We start from the raw sequence: 21,690 nt of genomic DNA on the forward strand, positions 1-21,690 counted from the left end.
AGGGGAGGATTCTGAAAATATTTGCTTAAAATCACAGCAATTCCAACCTGGAAGGCCACAACCCTTCCGACGCCAATAGGAACGAGATGCCTGGAAAGTGCATTTTCAATAAACTGTGGCTTCATCAAGCTGACTTACCCAGACTGGATATTGATGGATGGCAATCCTTAAATGTGGTCTTTGTCTGAAACAAATTGAAATTTCTAGAATGGGAGAGTCAGTGCTGAAAATTCACATGAAAATTAAGTTTCATTTTATCATTTCAATTTGTTTTTACACGGTTTTGCTTAGCTTAATTTCTGTGTTTAATTTTTAATATAAATAATTTTTTATATAAATTAATTTTTTATCACCTTCTACGGAGTTTATTCTCTTTTGCACATACTATATGTATGGGATATCGGGATTATGAGTTTATTTCTGCAGAAGGTCTGTTATCGATTTCGTGGGAAATCTGTTGGCTCCATTTCGATTTTAGGTCGCCAAGGGCAAATTCGGTAACGCTAGCCGAGAAAAAGTGAAGTTCGGAAATACGTTTTGAAGCTTCAATAGACAATGAAGTATTTGGTTTAAACCTATGTTGTTGATAGTAATGAATAATTTTTGCTAATGGCGATACAATTATTAGTTGAAAATAAATAATTAAAAATTTTTTAATATTTTTAAAGCTGAAAACAACTAATTGAAACTAATTTTCCTGAATTAACTAGATGCAAAATTAACTTTCATGAATTACTAAACTTATTGGGTAGAAGTTTAACTGAAAATATACATTTCGTATTATATATATATATATATATATATATTCGACGTTCAAATAATTGAAATTTCCCTTGAAAAGCCTGTTTGGATGTCGAATTGGGCTAATTTACCATTTTCCGCTTACTTTTTAACTTTTTCTGTTATTTAATTTTAATTTTATTGTATTTATGTTTAACATGTCTAATGATTTGCTTTTCATGTGTATTAATTTTTGAAAACGTCTTTAACCTTTTGGAGCAGCAGCTCTTGGTAACTTTTAGGCGAGCTTTCTACAATTTTTATTTTTTACTTATTTTGCAGCATATTGCGCAAGATGTTTTCTTGACCAAAATTTTTATTACTGCTTTGCTTGATATATATATATATATATTTATACAGTACAAAGTCCGAGGTCTGGACTCGTCAGGTCTTCGGCGATCCCAGATTTGAGATTTTTCCGGATATTAGATCATTTTAAATCTACTAAGATGGCACGTAGAAATTATAAAATTGAAAATATGAAATCGTGATTTATGAAATAGTGAAGCATTTATGATTTAAAGGGTATCAAAATTTACAAAAGAAAAGAGCTTAATATTTATATGTTTACTTTATTAAACATTTCTTTCAATGTGAGTTGTTTGATTTGTTTTCTCTGCTAATACTTTAGACTAATACTATAGACATATAATTTCTTGTTCAGTTATTAAGTTCAATTGCTCAAGTCCTGTAATTGCTGTGTCGAGAATTCCGAATAACTTGTCCCTCCCCAGAGGAAAATTTTATATGCATACACTTGTACTACTGAGTCCGGATAAACCCAATTCTACTGTAATTGGTAATGTTTGCTTGTTTTGAAAGTAATAGTGTGAGTCTACTTCTTTAAAAGTAAACTATTTTAGCAGGGTTCGTACGGTCCTTAAAAGTCCTTAATTTTTTCAAAAATGATTTTTGGTCCTTAAAAGTCCTTGATTTTGGCCAAAATGAATAAACGGTCCTTAATTTTGCTCATTTGACATTTCTCATAATTTCTAATGATTGCCATTCTAAGTGTGAATTACAATTTCTCATGAATATGGAATTAAAATTACACGGCTCTTAACCAATCTGTTGGCAGATTTGCGTTGCAAACGATAAAAAAAAAAAAACAATTAGCTACCCGAACGAAAGTATCGGTGTCTGATTGGCTATTCACGCAATCTTTCAAAACAGGTGTTATCCATAAATTTAGGCAGATTGTGACGAAAGCATGAAGCCGGAAGTTCTTTAAGAGGTGAAAGTGATGATGAAGGTGCTCGAGAAAAAAAAAGGGGAGGATTCTGAAAATATTTGCTTAAAATCACAGCAATTCCAACCTGGAAGGCCACAACCCTTCCGACGCCAATAGGAACGAGATGCCTGGAAAGTGCATTTTCAATAAACTGTCGCTTCATCAAGCTGACTTACACAGACTGGATATTGATGGATGGCAATCCTTAAATGTGGTCTTTGTCTGAAACAAATTGAAATTTCTAGAATGGGAGAGTCAGTGCTGAAAATTCACGTGAAAATTAAGTTTCATTTTATCATTTCAATTTGTTTTTACACGGTTTTGCTTAGCTTAATTTCTGTGTTTGTTTCAATTAAGCCATAAATTAATTTTTTATCACCTTCTACGGAGTTTATTCTCTTTTGCACATGCTATATGTATGGGATATCGGGATTATGAGTTTATTTCTGCAGAAGGTCTGTTATCGATTTCGTGGGAAATCTGTTGGCTCCATTTTGATTTTAGGTCGCCAAGGGCAAATTCGGTAACGCTAGCCGAGAAAAAGTGAAGTTCGGAAATACGTTTTGAAGCTTCAATAGACAATTAAGTATTTGGTTTAAACCTATGTTGTTGATAGTAATGCATAATTTTTGCTAATGGCGATACAATTATTAGTTGAAAATAACTAATTAAAAATTTTTTAATATTTTTAAAGCTGAAAACAACTAATTGAAACTAATTTTCCTGAATTAACTAGATGCAAAATTAACTTTCATGAATTACTAAACTTATTGGGTAGAAGTTTAACTGAAAATATACATTTCGTATTATATATATATATTTATATTTATATTTATATAGTACAAAGTCTGAGGTCTGGACTCGTCAGGTCTTCGGCGATCCCAGATTTGAGATTTTTCCGGATATTAGATCATTTTAAATCTACTAAGATGGCACGTAGAAATTATAAAATTGAAAATATGAAATTGTGATTTATGAAATAGTGAAGCATTTATGATTTAAAGGGTATCAAAATTTACAAAAGAAAAGAGCTTAATATTTATATGTTTACTTTATTAAACATTTCTTTCAATGTTAGACTAATACTATAGACATATAATTTCTTGTTCAGTTATTAAGTTCCATTGCTCAAGTCCTGTAATTGCTGTGTTGAGAATTCCGAATAACTTGTCAATCAAAATTTTTTCTCGTTCAGTAACCTCTCTGTTACTTTCTTCACTATCAGTAGCTGTATTTTCTGGATTTAGAACCATACTACAGATTTCGCCCTCCGCTATTTGATTGATGATTGGGCATTGTCATCGCAATGAAAAACTTCTGTTTAACTTCGCTAAATTCTGCCGCCAGGTGTGGCCATGCGAGATCTGGCGCTGGTTCTGGCTTTATGTGAATAACAAATCAGTTATTCTTAATTCAAATAGCACTAAATATAATCGTTTGTCCTATGAGTATCATTAACAAAATCTATTTTTAGCATAAGGAAAGAAATTTCTGCTAAATCTCACCTTATCAACATTTTAGCGCATTAAACCTAAATCTGTAATCGGATAATACTCTGTTATTTGGCGTCGCTGCATGATTCATCACTCAAGTTGTCATCCGTTGATAAATATGCGGTGATGAAAGCAAAATACAATAAATAATGATTCGCGATTTCGGCATCAAGGATATAAAATATTAGTTCGTGTAAAATTAACAAATGTTTCGGTTTGAGATTATGCCAAGCAGATACGCAGCTATGGAGTCAAGTTACTAATCACACAAATTTATGCTAAAATAATTATTTCTTCAATAATGAGATATTTTATTTAGCGCCAAACTGAGATTAAGAATCGGGATTTCCGGCATGTTTTTTTATGATGAGGAAAAAAATGTAATGCGCAATTGGTTGGTGGTGGCTTTGAGGTCCGGATTTTAGATCATTCCAGATATTAGACGTCCGGATCTCAGACTTTGTACTGTATATATACATCTTTCAAAATATAACTTACCAGTATGAATTCACTCTTTTAAAATAATTCTACTTTAATTAAACTTAGGAGATAATATAATCAATTAATCAATATTGTTTAGGAAATAAATTATATATATATATATATTATAGTAAAAAATGTATATTTTCACTATTCAAGTATTCACTGTGACAAGTATTCTTATCTTGTCACATGAACAGGCCTCTGTGGAAAGGGGCTCGACTGTAAATAAAGCAATTGAAATTGAAAATTTAAGTGACTGGTCATACATTTTTCGACGCACAGTATTTTATTACATAAAATTTTCTGGAGGTATTCTTATTATCGAAATTACTAAAGAAATTAGATCAGCAGCAGCTTCTGCAAGAAGTGGAGTTCGTTATTTAGAAGTTCAGTATTTAGAAGAACAAAAATCTTTAACTAAATCTGAAAATTCAAAGAGGAAAAGAAATATTATTGAGGAAGAAATTGATTATATGAAGCAGAAGAAAAAATTTCTTCAAAGGGACATTAAAGATATTAATGAAGAAGTAGATGCTTTAGCAGATGAAGCTGAGACCAGCAGGAACATTGATTTGTTTATCAAAGCAAATGAACTTAGAAGAATAGTTAAAGAAAAGGAAGATTTCAGATTTTAAAAAAAGCACAAATGTTTTGTATCTTTTATTGTACAGTTTATTATTCTAGTATCTTTCAAAAAACCAAGGAAATAAATTGTATGTTTACAAATCAGTTATTTTAATCTGCAATATATTTTTAGATTGTGATTATAATAGTAGTTGACTGTGTTTAAATAAATATCAAATAAGTTAAATAATAATCTTGTAAATCTCTAAAATAGTGTCTGTTATTAGTGTAAAATACACTTATACATGTTTCTCAAGAAATTATGTTCCTAATTTAATGTTATCTACTTCATAACTTGTAGGGAGTTAGTTTAATTTTCAAAATTGTTTTATGGTAAGTATTAAATTGAATTTAATAATAGTGCATAATACACACTTTTGTTAGTTTTTTAAAGTAAAATTACAAGCTGCTTTATTCTGTTCTTTTTTTTTTTTTTTTTTTTTTTTTTTTTTTTTTTGTTTTGTTTTGTTTTGTTTGCTGATAGGTCCTTAATTTTCTCTTTGATGGTCCTTAAAAGTCCTTAATTTTTATATTAGGAAATGTGTACGAACCCTTTAAATAACAGAATTTAAATTGCGTGTGTAACTTCACAATGCACATGCAAAAGATATTGAGTCCAAATTTCTAACAGATCACTTTGAACAAATATTTGAAGTGAAAACCGGACATAATTTTTGCATTTCTTGAGTTAGTTATCAGTTTTATTGCAAAGTCCCCCTTTTATTTAAGAGAATACTTCCAAAGCACAAAATCTAGAGTCCAGACATATCTATAATAGTATAATGAGTGTTTTGAAACATAGCTATTAAATGTCCTGTAAATTTAACAGATGGAGGTGATAAAAATGAAACACATCAGTGGGCTTATATCCTATCATAAAAATTCTTTTTACAAATATCAATATTAAAAATACAAATGGCAAAAATAATTCCAATTTTAAATGCAGCACACTTTCAATTAAATGACAAATATCTTTATTTCAGTGAAAATTAAGTAAAATATTTAGTTTTTATCATTTTTTAAACCTTTGTGCGATATTTTTGTAGTACTATTTTAATGTGTGTAAATATATTTATATCATGTATATAACCATACACTGTAGCAAAACTACTCGTATATCATGATAGCAATACTAGCGCCAAAGTTGGTATAACAACTGATACATTAATTATAAAGCTTCGTACAAAATAATTACAAATTTTTATGAAATTTTGTGAAAATCATTATCTTTCCTTTATGAAATGCATAAGGGATTGTGCATAAATTAATATTATCCTCTTAAAGAAAACATTTTCTTTCACTATTGTTACATAAAATTCCATCAAATGGGAGGAATTTTCTGTTTAGACATCCCAAGCAAAGCACCTAAATAAATAGTAAACACATTGTAACTTTAAATGCATTGATATTGAATATAAAATATATAGCATTAGAAAATCTTTTATTATAATTAATAAAAGATCATAATTGATGATAAAGCAGTTATTCATAACTCTGAATTGGCTATGCTAGAAATTAAACCAAATTATTTCTTACCTATATACATAATATATAATGCTGAAACCAGCATTTTTTGTCTTGCATGCTTCTCTTTTTTTTCCCTTTAAACTGTTCAATTAATTAAGCATCTACAGACTGATTGCACATGAAGGAGAAAGATTTCATGTTTTATTAAATGAGAAAAGGGTTAGAAAGGTTATATGGCATTCAAATATCTTATTCTTTGCAAAATGGCAGCACCTGCCAAGTCCAAGTTAATGATAAATGCATAGTAGTATAATGCTACAGGCACAACATTCCCAAAAGTTTTGGAATGACTGCACTAAAGATATTCTAAATGTTAAAAGTGGTGTAATTTCATTTATTTGTTTTTATATTTATATTATAATAATTTAGCTACAATTTTTGCTTAAACTGCTCTTTTTCATGCATCTTGATGTGGTTTATACCTTTTTTAAATTCAAGTTATACCCAACAGAAGGACATATAATTATTCTTCCTGCAAGCTTAGAAATATGTATATAAACCATATCCTTCTATAAAAGCTTATAAACCATGTCCTTCTATAAAGCAGAGTATAAAAAAATTCTTAAAACTACTTTTACTTCAGAATTTTTAATATCTTAAAAATAAATTTCAAATAAAAAATGAAAATTTAAGCTTATAAATTAAGTAAACAAGTTCTTTAAACCAGTGAAAACTTATACCATCTTAAATTTTAAAAAAATATTACTGCTTTGAGAAGAAGTTAACAATTTTCAAACCAAATCAGTTTAAACCAAACCTTAGTGGACAATAATATACAAGCAGATTTTGATATATTTAGATAATTTACTTACTGTATAGCAGAGAAATCTTCTAAATTCCCTAATTATGAAGCCATGTTTTTAAAAACAGGTATTAAATTCTATGTTCCAAAAACACACAGTTAATTAGCAATAAATAGTTTATATTGTTTATTTTTATAAACTGTTGCTAGTATAATTTAGCAACAATAAGCAATTATTATATTTAATAGAAAAAAATCGCCAAGAGAATTAAAGATTTTGATGCTAATTTAGCTTACATATTCATTTTTCATAGTTCATTGGCCATTTGAAATACTACAAATTGCCAAATGTAGAGACTTCTAGAATGAATGAGGGATTTCATGATAAAGCTAAGAAACATGCATAAGTGAAATGGACTGAAAGTGCTTTTTTTTTTTTTTTTTTTTTTTTTTTTCAGTGACACACAAGGCTCTCATGAAAAATTAGTTGTACATTTTGATATGTGCATCATTAACAGCATAGCACATGCTGTCGCAACATTCAATTTCATCCATAATCTGGAAAGAACATTTGATGCAAAGCTCGCAGTTGTTAGCATGATTTTCTCCTTGAGGTGGTCAAGATTATCAGTTCTTTCATTGAAAATCTCATATTGAACAAAACCTTAGGGAAAAAATATTTTGTCAAATATGATCAGGACTCGTTGTGGATTATGGGGATAGGTCCATTTTCTGCAAATTCATGGTTTAACTCATTCTGCATATTGAGTGAGATTGTGCTCATTCCTGTTTTAGGCAGAATAGACAGACCATATATGGATCAACATTGTCTACTTTCTTCTGCATGATTTGAATTAGCAGAAAGATCTTAGCATATCCAAATACACATCGTAGCTGACATTAATTTCAGCAAAAGGAAAAATCCAGGCAAACAGACTGGCTGCATAGGCATTTTCATGGTGTTCTCCATGTCTTATGTTCTCCCCATATGAGCCAATTTCCCTTAGAAAGTCCTGCTTGAAGGCATCCCTTCCCTAAGGTTCACATCCCTTGAGTGCTTTGCCATATATAAATAAACCAAACAAACAAAAGAAAAAAGGGTAAAAAATTTTGTTATTCATTTGGTCACATAAATTATTGACCTTATGAGATTCTCGATTGTGTCGTGTCACTCAGGGATTATCAGAAGCATAACTTCAGCAACTGTAATAATTTTTGCAGCCATTTAAATAGAATATTGCTTCCTTGTATATGCACATAATCGTTTTGAGTGACAGAATTGAACAACTTCACACTTCATAGAATCCTATGTATGAAATCCAAACCATTCATTCTCAAAGATCCTGGATACATTAATCAATAAATAGAATATAAAAAATTTAAACAAAAATCATCTAAATTCATCATACTTTTAATGATTTCAAACATTTCATTTGAAAATATGTTTAAGTTGTAAAATTCTGCTTTAAAGTACCTATAATCATGTTAAAAAAATTCATTCAGTTTATGCTATCTATTGAATATATATCCTCATGCATTTTAGGTTCAAAAATATGTTTAAAAAATTCATTGCATGGACTGTTTAAGTTAATTGATAAAAAAGTGTTTACAGTAATTATAGCTCAGGATTTTAATTTTGCAAAAGAGCTGAAAAACAAGTTTAGTTCTCAGCTATTTAGTGTACATCTTCAATTTGCATTGGTTGAAGAAAGTTTCCTAATGCAAATCTACCATATTTTTAAAGTTGGATTTTTACTGGCAACAAAGAAACATCTTAATGAAATGCCTTCAAAATTTAACTCCTTGCCTGTGGAATATATTTGAGAAAAACGTGCCAAAGCTAGAATTCCCCCCCTCTTTAAATTCGTTTGTTTATCAAATCATCAAAATGTTAGATTTTTTTTAATTAAATAACTACTATATTCAATATTTTCACATATATGGGAAATGTTAATTTATTACAGTAATTATTGCTCAAGTTATAGCAAAATAAATCAAATGATATTATTTTCAAGATAAATGTAATAGAACAATATTATTACTTATATCAACTGTCATGAAAACTCCCTGTTCCTCAGAGATTCCTTTGAATGTCACAAATCCTTTACAGTATGGTATGGTATATACGAAAACAAGGCATGGCACACAAGATCGTATCCTCTTTCCCTTTTCATCGGTTTTACGATAACAAAGGAAATATTGTCTGGTTGGAGTAGTCTTTTTCTTCATTAGTGGAATGTCTTCAGGAAAGTGTCAACCCGCAAGTCACAACAAGCTCATATTAGGATGCCTTGATCCTGTTGCGTGAATGTATGACTTATTATCTTCAATGATTTGTTCCACAATTAACTGATAAATAATAAAGGAATTCCAAAGTGCTTGATCCAGAAGATAAAAAAAATGTCTTTACATAGTATTTCTTTCCACGTTTTCTGCCAGTGGGATAGTCTGTAAAGCAGCAGTTCTGAAAGTGTAGGGTGCATCTCTTTAGGGGTTGTGAGAACCCTACATGGGGAGGGGGGGTGCGAGCATATTGAAAAGTTGAAAATCAAAGATTATTTAAAAAATTATTAATTTACTTAAAAGAAGCAAAACAAAATATATTCTGTCATTAATAAAAATAAAATACACTGATACAATGTACTTATAAATGTATCAGTATTGCACAATGTATTTGATAATTAATTTATAAGTACTAAATTAAGAACAAGTTTAATAATTACTAGTGATTCCCATGGGCTTGTCTTGCAGAGCAAAGTTATTCAAAAGAAGATTTATTATTATAAATTGACACTCTAAGTTCTTTTTCTATGTTTAACTGAGATCTGTATTTTGTCTTCAGAGCAGCCACCACAGAAAATCCAGTTTCACAAAGGTAGGATGTTGGAAGTGGTAATAGTATACGAAATGCTTTTGTTTTCAGTGCAGAAAATTTATCTTCCACCTCTGCCCAAAATTGAAAAAGGGATTTATTATTAAATTGCCTTTTGATTTTGCCACTTGATATGAAATCTATGAAGATTTCTTCTAGAGCCCTTCTGTAGTATTTTGAAATGGATCCCAAACCCATTCATATCTTGCTATCAAGTTTTTCCCAGCAAGAAAATACTTTTTAAAATTCTTTACCAGCATAATTTTCTATGGTTTTTGAAAACAACTTTCACATGTTGTTCTTTAGCCTTGTAAATTTATCCACATTTTCAAACATTTCAATTTTGGGGGGGGGCTTTAAATTTTTGCTCCATAATTCCAATTTTCTGCATAAAGCATTAATTTTATCACTTGTTTCCAATATATGTATATTTGCTCCTTGGAGTTGAAGATTCAAGGTACACTGCTGGCCACCCAAATTGCAACACCAAGAAAGACAAATGATATCACAGCAAAATTTATTTAGTAGATAACATGTTGACCAAGTATCAAATGATTAAATTTACAGACTTCTGTGAAGTGTGGTACCTTCCAGAATCAGTAGCCAGAGTAGCTGCCATTGTTGGAGATCACTGCTGCCATACGCCTCGGCATTGATTCAAAGAAACTTTGAATGTGTTCTTGGGGTACAGCAGACCAAGCAGCTTCCACACATTGCCAAAGTTGATATGGTGTGGCAGCTTGTGATGTATTCTGGGTTAATTGTTCAGCAACCATGGACCACATGTTTTCTATCAGCGAAAGATCCGGAGTGCGAGCCGGCCAGGGAAGCAATTCAATCTGACGATTGACAAAGAACCCTTGGACAATGCGTGCCACATGTGGTCATGCATTATCCTTTTGAAATATGGCTGTGGGTAAGCCCTGAAGGTAAGGAAGGACAACTCGATCCAACACCTCGGAGATGTAGCTCTGGCTGTTTAAAGTACCTGCAATGCGTATTAGAGGAGTGCGAGAGTGATATCCAGTACTGCCCCATACCATAATACCCGGTGCAGGACCAGTTTGGCGGTGCATAACACAGCTGTTCAGCATCCTCTCTCCACGGTGTCTCCAGACTCGGATCCGACTATCGTGGTGCTGCAGACAGAAGCATGACTCATCAGTAAAGACAATTTCATTTCATTCTGCCGTCCACATCCTTCTTTCATCGCACCATCGGCGACGGAGACGTCTTGCGGACAGACCACTCTGCTGTAAATGGTACGCGCAGACACTGGATAATGCGTTACAGAGTGAATGTGCTGTGCTATGGTTTGTGATGTTACTGAGCGATCCGTCACTGTTATGTGCACAATATTCCTGTGATCACGCGAAGTGATGCACTGAGGTGGATGTGATCGAACACGTCGGTCTGTCGTACCCTCCTGCATCCAACAGTCACATATTCGCATTACAGTTGTTTGGTTTCGTCCAACACGACTACCGATCTAAAAGATAATCCACACTCTCGGTAGGCCACTATCCTTCCTCTGTCGTACTCGGATACTTGATCAAACGATAATCGCTGTTTACTACAAGGCATAATTTTTTTTTTTTTTTTTGAAAAAATCACAAGAAAAACACAATTGTCGAAAACTCCAAGCCTTAAATAGCGCTTTGAAGTGGCGCCACAGGCACGCGTAATGTGCGTCTGCGCTGAAATTCTAATCATTTGCATATCTCACCTCCGCTAATGCATGTTGTAAATTTCATGTTATTTGCATGCTTCCTTCAGGGTGTTGCATTTACGGTGGCTAGCAGTGTATTTAATTTCTCGAGTAATTGACCAAGTAGCTTAATTTCATCCTAAATAAACCATCTCGAAACTTCTCAGTTTCATGTCGGGCAATTTCATCTCCTGATTCATAAACACATGGCAAAACTTTCTCACGTGATAACTATCTTGCCTCGCAATAAAATAAAATAGCAATGATGAATGTACTGCACCCATGTCTTTACAAAGTACAGAAAAGAATATTAATTTTAGGCATCTCATTTTTATATAATTTGCTACGATAACAACTGTCAGTTGCAGAATATTCAGACCATTTCTTGGTCATTCATTTCTTTGAAAGCCAGAGATTCTTTGTGGATCATGCAGTGTGTCCAGATGCACAGTGAAGATTTTTGTTTCACAAGTGCTTGTATACTTTGGAATTTTCCAGACATTGTATGAGCACCAACGGCGCATATTCTAACACAATTTTTCCACTCTTTGTTTGCCTCATTTATAAAATTATTTAAAATATCAAATAATGCTAGTGCTGTTTCTTTGAGTTTTATTGGTTTATAAAAAAGTAGTTGTACTGCTGACATACCATCATAAAATCGAACATACGCAATGAAATGAGCATCTTTATTGCTATCTGTTGCCTCATCAAGCTGAATTGAAAACAATTTGTCACACAATTTTCCGAAAAGCTGCTGCTGTACATCTTCAGCTATATATAAATATAATTGATATGGCGAACAACAGTATCATTTGATAGAGGTATGGATTACAAGTCTTTAGCAAAATTATCTCCTAACGTAGTTTCTACGATCTCAGTTGCAGCTCACAAAATAAGCTCTTCTCCAATGGTGTGAGGCTTTTTACGTCTGGCTATTTTATACAAGACACTAAAAAGCAAGTAAAACTTTTTCATTCACAGACAAAGTTTTTTTTTTTTTTTTTTTTTTTTTTTTTTTTAATATTTGTTGCTTTTCATATGATTTTAATTAAAAAATTTAAATTAAATAAGTAAAATAAATTCTTGGGTTTTGTTATCGTAATCACTATGAAGCGTTTCCAAATTTTGTTTAAATTTATTAGGTTGCATACTGTCTGCTGCCAATATTTTTTAGCAAATAACACAGAGGGGCCTTTCTTCTTCATTTACTTCAGTAGCAGTAAACCCAAAAATTTAAGTATTCTTGAAAATATTTTTTTGATTTAATTTTCAGATCCATGCTCGTGTGTACACCACTTGGTGCTTTATTATCATCTAATGTTCGCTTACAACTTAAAAATTTATCCAAAATTCTATTTAAATTTACTGTCATTATTTAATACCATGAATTGTAAATAACGTACAAATTACAAAATGCAGCAGATTCAAGATAGATTTGGTGGTGATAGAAGGATCGATTCAACCACGACTGACTGGAATTGAACGAGGTGCAGCATTTATACAAGTTTTGCGCAGACTCAATAGGTTGCCCATAAATCTGCGATAATACCGAATGTGATGGATAAAGATCAACAGAAACTAGACCTTTTTCTAATGACATTTGTACTTTTAGAAATGGATGATTGATGAAATAAATATTTAATTTAATTACAGTTTATTTTGCTATCTGTTCCAATTTAAAAATTAGTAAGGAAAAGTAACATAATACTTATCCTATTACTTAAAAGTAACTTACTTAAAATATATATAACTTATAAGTGACATATACAAAATTTAATACTTATCCTGGTAATTTGCATGGTTTATAACTAAGGTCCTATTGTAGCTTTAGCATCAAAGTGCATTATTATTGCATTTAATATATTGTTATTGTATGGGGGGCACAATGAAAATTATGATTGAAAATTGTGTTGCAAATATTTAAGCTCTCTGTATAGGGAATGAGGAAGGAACAGCATGAATGCCCACTATTTTATTATTTGTCTGTTAGGTGGACTCGAAGTGGGGTCAGCGAGTTGTGTGTGTGTCTGCCAGTATGATGGAGGCCAGGAAAGAGAAACAGCTTGCTGTAATACATTTTTTTTTATTATGGAAGGAATATCAGGAAGTGACATTCATGCCTGAATGTCTGCCGTGTAAAGCAAATACACTATGTCACATGTGTATTCGCCTTACATTTTTTAATGGAATAAATAATAACAAGGTCGGGTGTCAGCTGTTGGTCAGGACAGGCTCATTGTGTCGTTACCCCTTCTGTCATTACTGTGGTGGATGCTGTTGTCAGAGATTACCGATGGTGGAAGACATTCTGCTCATGTTGGGCATTAGTCGCAGTACCACTCATGTCATCTTGACAGAGCATCTGATGCTCAAGCAAATCTATATTTGGGCCTTATAAAGTTTATATAATAAAAAACTTATGAAATTAATATAAAAGGCCTTTTAAGTTTTTCCTTGGGCCTTCTTATCATCTTGGTCAAGCCAATCAAAGTAAAAGTACTACGGTACAAAGTCTTTAATCCGGACCTCAAAGCTACAAACTTTCTGCGCATGCGTAGCAATTGCACATGTGCATAATACCTTTACGCATGCACGTTTAATGTATAACGGATGGTATAAGGTAGGCTAAAATTATCCAATTATCTATTTCAGTTAATGTTGCAGATTGCGTTGTTCCTTAATCTTCTAATTCGATCCGGCTTATTATTTTTTACAGACTGTTAGAGCAATTTTATAAAAAGTAAGCTTGAACTTTCGATTATGTCAAAAAGAGTTTCCGATTCCGGAGCTGCCAAAGGATCTACAAAGCGAAAGCATGTTTCAATGTACCGCTTCCGATAGTGAAAAAAGTGACAGACATGTTATTGAAAACGAAAAAATTTTGATTGACAAGTTAGTCGGTATTCTCGACACAGCAATTACAGGACTTGAACAGTAGAACTGAACAAGAAATTATGTCTGTTTATAGAATTAAAGAGAAAGTGTTAGCACAAAAAAAGAAGCAACTTAAACAACTTGCATTGAAAGAAATGTTTAATAAAGTAAACAAATATTAAGCTTTTTTTTGTCAATTTTGATACCCTTTAGATCATAATTGCTCTTTATTTCATAAATTACGGTTTCATACTTTTAATTGTATAATTTCTGCATGCCATCTAACCAGATTTAAATTGATGATCTATAATCCGGAATCGCTGAAGTCCCGACGAGTCCGGATTAAAGACTTTGTACTGTAGTAAACATTTTTAAAGTAATAGATAATGGGATAATAAATACAACACTATGCAAAGACAAGTAATGGCATATATAAATAAAAATCATAGGATCATATAAAATTTTATAAACTAACATAAGCATAAGACTAACATGAATAGGCAAATCAGTGCATAGTTCCTTTCTTGTGCTGTGCTATCATACTCTGGGCCCACCGGCAGCCGAGTGGAAAAGTCGCTGAATGCTGCTAGTTCGTCTGAGCTTGAATCCAATGAATGGGTGGGCTGCATGGGTGTTTTCATTGAACGCCCTTAGGGAGGTAGCCATCGTGTGCTTTGCCGTAATCAAATAAACCAAACCATCATGTTCTGTAAACATGATTAGCCTGTGGCTCCTTAAAATTGCTTGATTTTGACAAAGGATTTAGAAATTTATTTGTTCCCAATGTCATACAAATAATATTTTGAAGTTTAAAAATGTGTTTTTCATATGAAAAGCTGCAATTTGAGCTAAGAACTTTATGCAAATCTGAATCTACTTTTTTTAAATGTCTGATTTAGAAATTAAAATTTATTTGAAGTATTTGTTTAATGAAAAGTATTAATACATGCTCAACCATGATATCTAAACTGGATTTTAATAATAATTAAATGCGAGTTAACACCTTTAATTACTCAAGAGTTGTGTGATGGAAGAAAGTACTTCGAAAGTTGACTATTACTATGATATTACTATGACAACTTCTTTTCCAAATAGGTAATTTTTCTCGTAAAGAACGAGAAATAAACTCCAATTAGAGGGCTTTAATGAAAGATGTATACAGTTTCTTTCTGAACCTAATATTATCTCTTTATTTTGCATCCATGGTTTGATAAATTTACAAGAAATCATTTTTCTTTACTCAAAAGCATTTTATCACTTCATTTACATTTGGAGAATTTGTGTTATGTATTTAAAAAAATCCATTATTTGTTATTTCTGTGATAAAAGCTGTCATAAAACGCTGCAACCATTAAACAGAACAGATTATTGATTTAAAACATAATTTCTTTAACAATAATGTACTAGTAGTGAAATGCAAGTACTTCTTAATTCTTCTAAGGTTTGCATTTATGTTTTAGCCAAAAGTGAAATTCTGTATTGAACTCCTGAGAGGTCATAGTTGATTTGTTGCTTTAAATTTGCTGCATGAAGTATTTCTCAATATGAACTGCATCAGTTCTTTTATTTTATAAGGTATTTTCCCCTTCTTTCTGCATGCCTTCATGGTGTTATGGTAGCACACTCGGCATGTATTTAGAGGTCCCGGCGAGGGCATTGCACATTTTGCACTTCTCCAGCTTCAAAATAACCTAATGTCTCTACAGTCTTACCCTTACTTAAAATTTCTTATCTTCTCTGTAATCCCTAAATGTGTTTGTAAAATATTCAATCATTTATGATATAAGTTATGCAAAGAATGAAAGCAAAATAGATATGTGTGTGCATTATCAGCGAATTTGTTCTTGCAATGTAAATCAAGTTAAATCGGAAATGTATCCTACCTATTTGATTACATTTTGTTGTATTACTCTTGAATGTATTAGACTTATTTTCTGAAAATATTGCTGATACATAAGTTATTCATTAACTTAGAAATGATACTTTCCAATCAATATTCATGTTTTCTGATAGATGATTGGCCTGGTTTTGATTTAACACCTGTTAGAGAAAGTTTCTGGGATTCAAACTATAATCCATCTGTTGCTTCTTGGACAGAAGATCTTGCTAGAATAGACATGTCCTTAAATCCTGCTAATGCACATGTAAGTTTAATTGTATTTTACTTTTTCTGTATATGCTTTAATACTTAAATGTCATGGTAAGTGCAAATGCTGTAGAGAACACCAGCTAATTTCACAACAAAGCTTTGAATAATAACTAACTATTTTGTTGTGCAATAAGTTTTGTTGCTTTCATCTTAATGCAAGTGAAAATGGTAGTTCATGAACGTTTTTATGAGCTAAAAAGAATTATTCAAACCATCTTCCCATTAGACTATATTTATCAGAAAAAGAATTAATTTTAAAGTTACTGAGACTTGTCAGTTTATGACTGATATCATTATGAAATTCATGTGTAAAATTATCTCGCCTCCCTTTCAGATTTATTCATATCTGTAAGATTGAAATATATGAAAGGGAAAATGTGGGAATTGCATCTGTTTATTTATAACATGCATTTAAGCAAAGTATTTTATAATCATGTGAAGTTCATTCATATTTCAAATGTGTAGTCTTAAAATGAGAGTTAAATACACTTATTGCTTCCAATAATACTAAATCAAATGATTTAACAGTGTTGGTATCTTTCATGGCATTAAAAATAGATCTGGAAATTAACAGTTCATCCTAATAAATAAATATTGAGTTTTAATTACAAATATCTGTCTTTTGTGTTGAACTTTTAGCTAGTGTAAAATAAAAGTCGCATGCCAATTCTAATCTTTAAAAAAATGTCAAAATTAATGCTTTGTTTGGTATCTATAAAAATAAGGAGTGCATTTCAGATGGGTCCTTGTATGCTGGCTTTGATACTGCTTTTTGAAATTCGCTATTATAAATCATTTAAGCCTCTTTTTTTTTTTTTTTTTTTTTTTTTTCCTGTCACATTAGTCACAGTGTAAAAAAAAATAAGAACTATTTGTTGATATACAAAAACAAAAAAAAAAATACTATAATAAAGTACACATGTAATCAGTAGTGTCATATCTAAAAAGTGAGGCCACTTTACTGCTTAATCCTCGTCAAATGGAAACATGTTCCTGTGGCTTCACTCTGCTAGCCTTTAAAAAATGCAACGGCTATATGGTGATCTAAACAGGTATTCATTCCCTGGTTGTAACAACAGAACTATTAATATTTCATAAAAGATCAAATTTCTTGTCAAAATTTTTTAATTTACAAATTAAATAGTAAAAGCATGTGGTAAACTGCATGAATACAGAAAACTCTTGAGTGAAAGCTGAGGCTCTTGATAACAGACTATTTTGTTTAAAATGTCAAGTAAGCGACTTGGACTTACGAGAGTTTTTAATTGCAAACAATAGTGTTCTTTTGATGAAAAATATTTTTGATTAACCTGATTTTAAAAGTTTGTATTGTTCACATTGCTTGTCTAAATAAATTTATTTAGGCTTACAGTAAAAAAAAAAGTGACAACAAAATCACAGACGGCACATGCCACTGAAACACATTCATAAAATAAAAACACGAGACTATAATAGTGTTGCCAAAAAGTACAAAGAAATTGTGACAACAGAATTACGAATATAACACTCCCTCCAATTATGTCATACCTTGAACTAACAAAAGCATAATCAGTGACATAAGCAAAGAAAGCTCAAGTATTTATTGAATCGAACGCAAAACTTAAAACAAAATTTAAGGAAAAGTTAACTAATGCAAATCTGTTAAATGTTCACATAAGTGTCCTATCTTTTATATTGAGCAGTTCACTTAATCTTTTAAATTTTGCTCTCCAGTCAGTATGCATTCCAACAAAACATCCTGTTTCACAAATTGTTGCTTCAAACTTCCTCCTCAAATCATCCACAATTTCAAATAATATTTTCTGTTCTTCACAAAACAATAAAGCATCATCCACATGTAGAATTAAAAATACTTTCTTATTTTGAGAGGCATCACTAAAAACACATGAATCAGAGGCTCTTTGCTTGAAACAAAAACTAGTTAAAAATTCAGAAAATGTCTAGTTCCAACTTCTAGTTGCTTATTTCAATTCATACAGATTTCTTGAGCTGACACATTAAATTTTTTGCATAATTTAAGCCTGGAGGAGATTCCATGAATATTATTTCTTCCGTTTAACCATACCATAACACAGTTTTTAGGTTGATTTGTATGGCTTTCAAATTTCTCTGTGCAGTTACAGCTAAGAGGACTCTTATAGTGTCAAATCTTGAAATTGTGAAAAGGTTTCTCGTAAGTCAATTCCCTGCAGAGAGAACGCTTTGGTACAAAGTCTTGATATGAATTTATCAATTTTTGTGTTAGGAAGATATTTTACTTTGAACACCCAGTTAGATCCAATTATGTGACCTGTCTCTGGTCAAGGTAGAAGATCCCATGTTTTATTTTTATTGAGATAATTTAATGTTGCATTTATGGCTTCTTTCCTGTTGTCTCTTGAGGAGAGTTCATTGCCTGTTCATACATCTCAGGTATCAAATATTTGTCGCAATGAGATCATAATGACAGAAGATTTTTTAAAGTGTTCCTGATATGCAGGTTATAATGGATATCTTCATTATTTGAGCTGCGAAGATTATTAAGCAAATCGTTGTGTACTTCATTTATAGAACCTGTGGCATTTTAGTTACACCCAAGAGATGGCACCACCCTGCCAGGGAGATGGTTGATAGAGGTAAGCAAACAAATCAGGGCAGACCAGTTCTACTGATGGCTTCATGGATGTTGTATGTATATACTCATGCCTCCATTCCAACTTTATGTAGCATTAATGTATGTCTTTTTCTTAATTGTAATGTTAGGCTGAAATATAATTTTTGTTGTAGTAACAGCCTGCATTTAATAATTTCATTAAGTCAACATTACCACCAAAAACTGGTGACCCTCATAAATGAACACATTGTCAGCAGTGGATTTTCATTATTGTCAGCCCACGTGCATCTGTGACCTTTCAAAGAACTGAGTTAAATTTGGAAAGAGTATGGACACTCAACGCACCATTCAGCATATCTACTGAATTATTTCCAAGAATATATTTATTACCCTTTCAAGTCTTACTTATCATGCAAATCCTTCTTACAAGTGCCAGTATGACTTGAGTAATTCTGAGGAATTCGCCATCAGCAACATCATTTGTGATCAGTATGCTACAGCAATAATTTTTGAGAAACATGCTACACATTTGATTTATGACAACTGGAATACATCATAGATCAAGCACCATCCATAATTTTATACATGTCCCTTTCAGGTCTTCCATTTTGCTGTGGAGTATAAGGAGATGTATTCGAACTCAATACTTCATTTTTCAGAAAATCGCTGAAATGCAGATTAATGTATCCGGTTCCATTGCCATGTCTGACCAAATTTATTTTCACATAGCTGGCCAAAAGTTTTGAATGATTCTAAAGCACTACTTTTGTGTTTAAAAGAAGAAATTGTTCCAAATCCACTGTAATCATCTTTCTTTAGTATGAAATCATTTGTCCCACCTACTGACTCTGTAGATATAGGACCACAAATGTCACTATTAATTCTGCTGGTTTAGTAGCCTTATATTCTGTAGAAATAAATGGAAATCTATGTTTCTTACCATACTGATAACCTTCACAAAAGATTTCATCTTTATTTCGGATATCTTCTTTGTTTCAGACATCTGGCTTTTCAATTAGTCCTTTATCGATCAGTTCACAAAGGATTTTTAAGTTTATGTATCCTGTTCTTTCATGCTATATTCTTGAATTATTATCCTAGTGAGGAATGTTTGCTTCAGAAGAAATTATAATTTTAAAAAGGATGTAATACAGATTGTTTGCAGAAAGTACTGCTGAGCCACGTAACTAACTTTCATAATTGTATAAATCAGCATGTTCTTGCATTTTTAATATCATCATTCTTTTACCTGGAATAATTCCTTCAGAGCTAAGATTTATCTTTAAATCTGCATAGAAAATACTACATATTTTTCCTCTTCGCCATGTACCATGAAGAAGCTTCTGGATTTTTACATTCCTTTTTCCTTTAATGGGCAATCCTAAATTGTTGCCAAGGTTTTCAATTGTCTCATTGAAGCTGTCAAAGTAGCTGAGATTGTAGGTCATATGAGCAGATGCACCAGATGCAGATTCTCTTTTGCTGCTTCGTAATTTCTTATAGTTCTTTCTGGAACACCAATTTCCTTTCCACACATCTTGAAATGGGATTCTTGAGCATAATGTTCTTTCTTACAGCAAATATAGCACATTTATTTAATTCTATCTACGTTTTTATTATTATTTTTAAATCTGTTCTCACTTTCTGAATCTTGCATACATTGCCTTGTTTGCTTAAATTTACTGCAATTAGAAGCAAGAAATGCAGACTCACTTTTCTCGGATTGTGACAAAGACATTTCTGCATTGATGAGTCTTATGGTCAGATTTGACAAGTTTTATTTACTCTCATCAACAAATAACCGGCTTGTCTTGAATTTCTATGTTTAGAGGAATGTATTCCTATAATTTTTGTAATTATATTTGCATCTTTGATGCTTTCATCAGAGTCTGATTTGATTAGCAAGATTTTCAATTTTTGCAGTGTATTGCACTATTGTTTCATTGTATTCCATTTTCATCTAATGAAATTTGTCAAGCAGCAATATTTTGTTAAAGTCAGATTTCAACTTGAAGATAAAATCCAATTTTTTAAGAATTCCTTGTGATAAAGAACAATTCTATATAAATGTAATTTGTGCAAGTTTCATTGCAGAACAATATTATAAACATTGCAATCACATCGTCTTTTTTCCATTTTGCTGTTGCCACTTCATCATTTTCTCGCTTTACCTTAATTCTGTTGTCAACAGAAAATACTTCTTTTGCCTTAAGGGCACTAGTAAATTGAAATTTCCATTGTGAATAATTTTGTCCATTGTATTTGTTTATAGATAATACATTCTACACCAGCCATGCTTATTTCAGTTTTCTGCATTCTAAATTGAGAATGTAACGGATTGATTTACATTCATAAATACATTCATAAATCGTTACTTTGTGATAAATTGGGCCCATAACTTGTTCATATTACTGGTTTAAATTAATTTATTTAAGCTTAAAATGAGAAGAACAAACCACTGAAACACATTCATAGAATATAAATACAAGAATATAATAGTGATGCCAAAAAGTACAAAAATGTGTGACGGCAGAATTACAGATTTAACATGCATGAGAGTGTGTTCATGTGTAGAAAGCTTGGACAATGTCGTGTGAACTCAGGAAGGCTT

General features: G+C 31.6%; 1 protein-coding gene across 1 annotated transcript in view; it reads left to right on the top strand.

Annotated features, from left to right (window-relative positions):
- Tmem131 (Transmembrane protein 131) overlaps positions 1-21,690 on the top strand; it is a 322,751-nt gene that overhangs the window by 273,388 nt on the left and 27,673 nt on the right. The window contains exon 33 of the mRNA XM_085808921.1: positions 16,351-16,481. Coding sequence (XP_085665047.1) covers positions 16,351-16,481 — 131 coding nt within the window. The remainder of the gene's footprint in view (positions 1-16,350; positions 16,482-21,690) is intronic.

Source organism: Stegodyphus dumicola, chromosome X2 (assembly GCF_044657685.1).
Source record: "Stegodyphus dumicola isolate Sdum_Otavi_A_Nest chromosome X2, ASM4465768v1".
Taxonomy (NCBI): Eukaryota; Metazoa; Arthropoda; class Arachnida; order Araneae; family Eresidae; genus Stegodyphus; species Stegodyphus dumicola.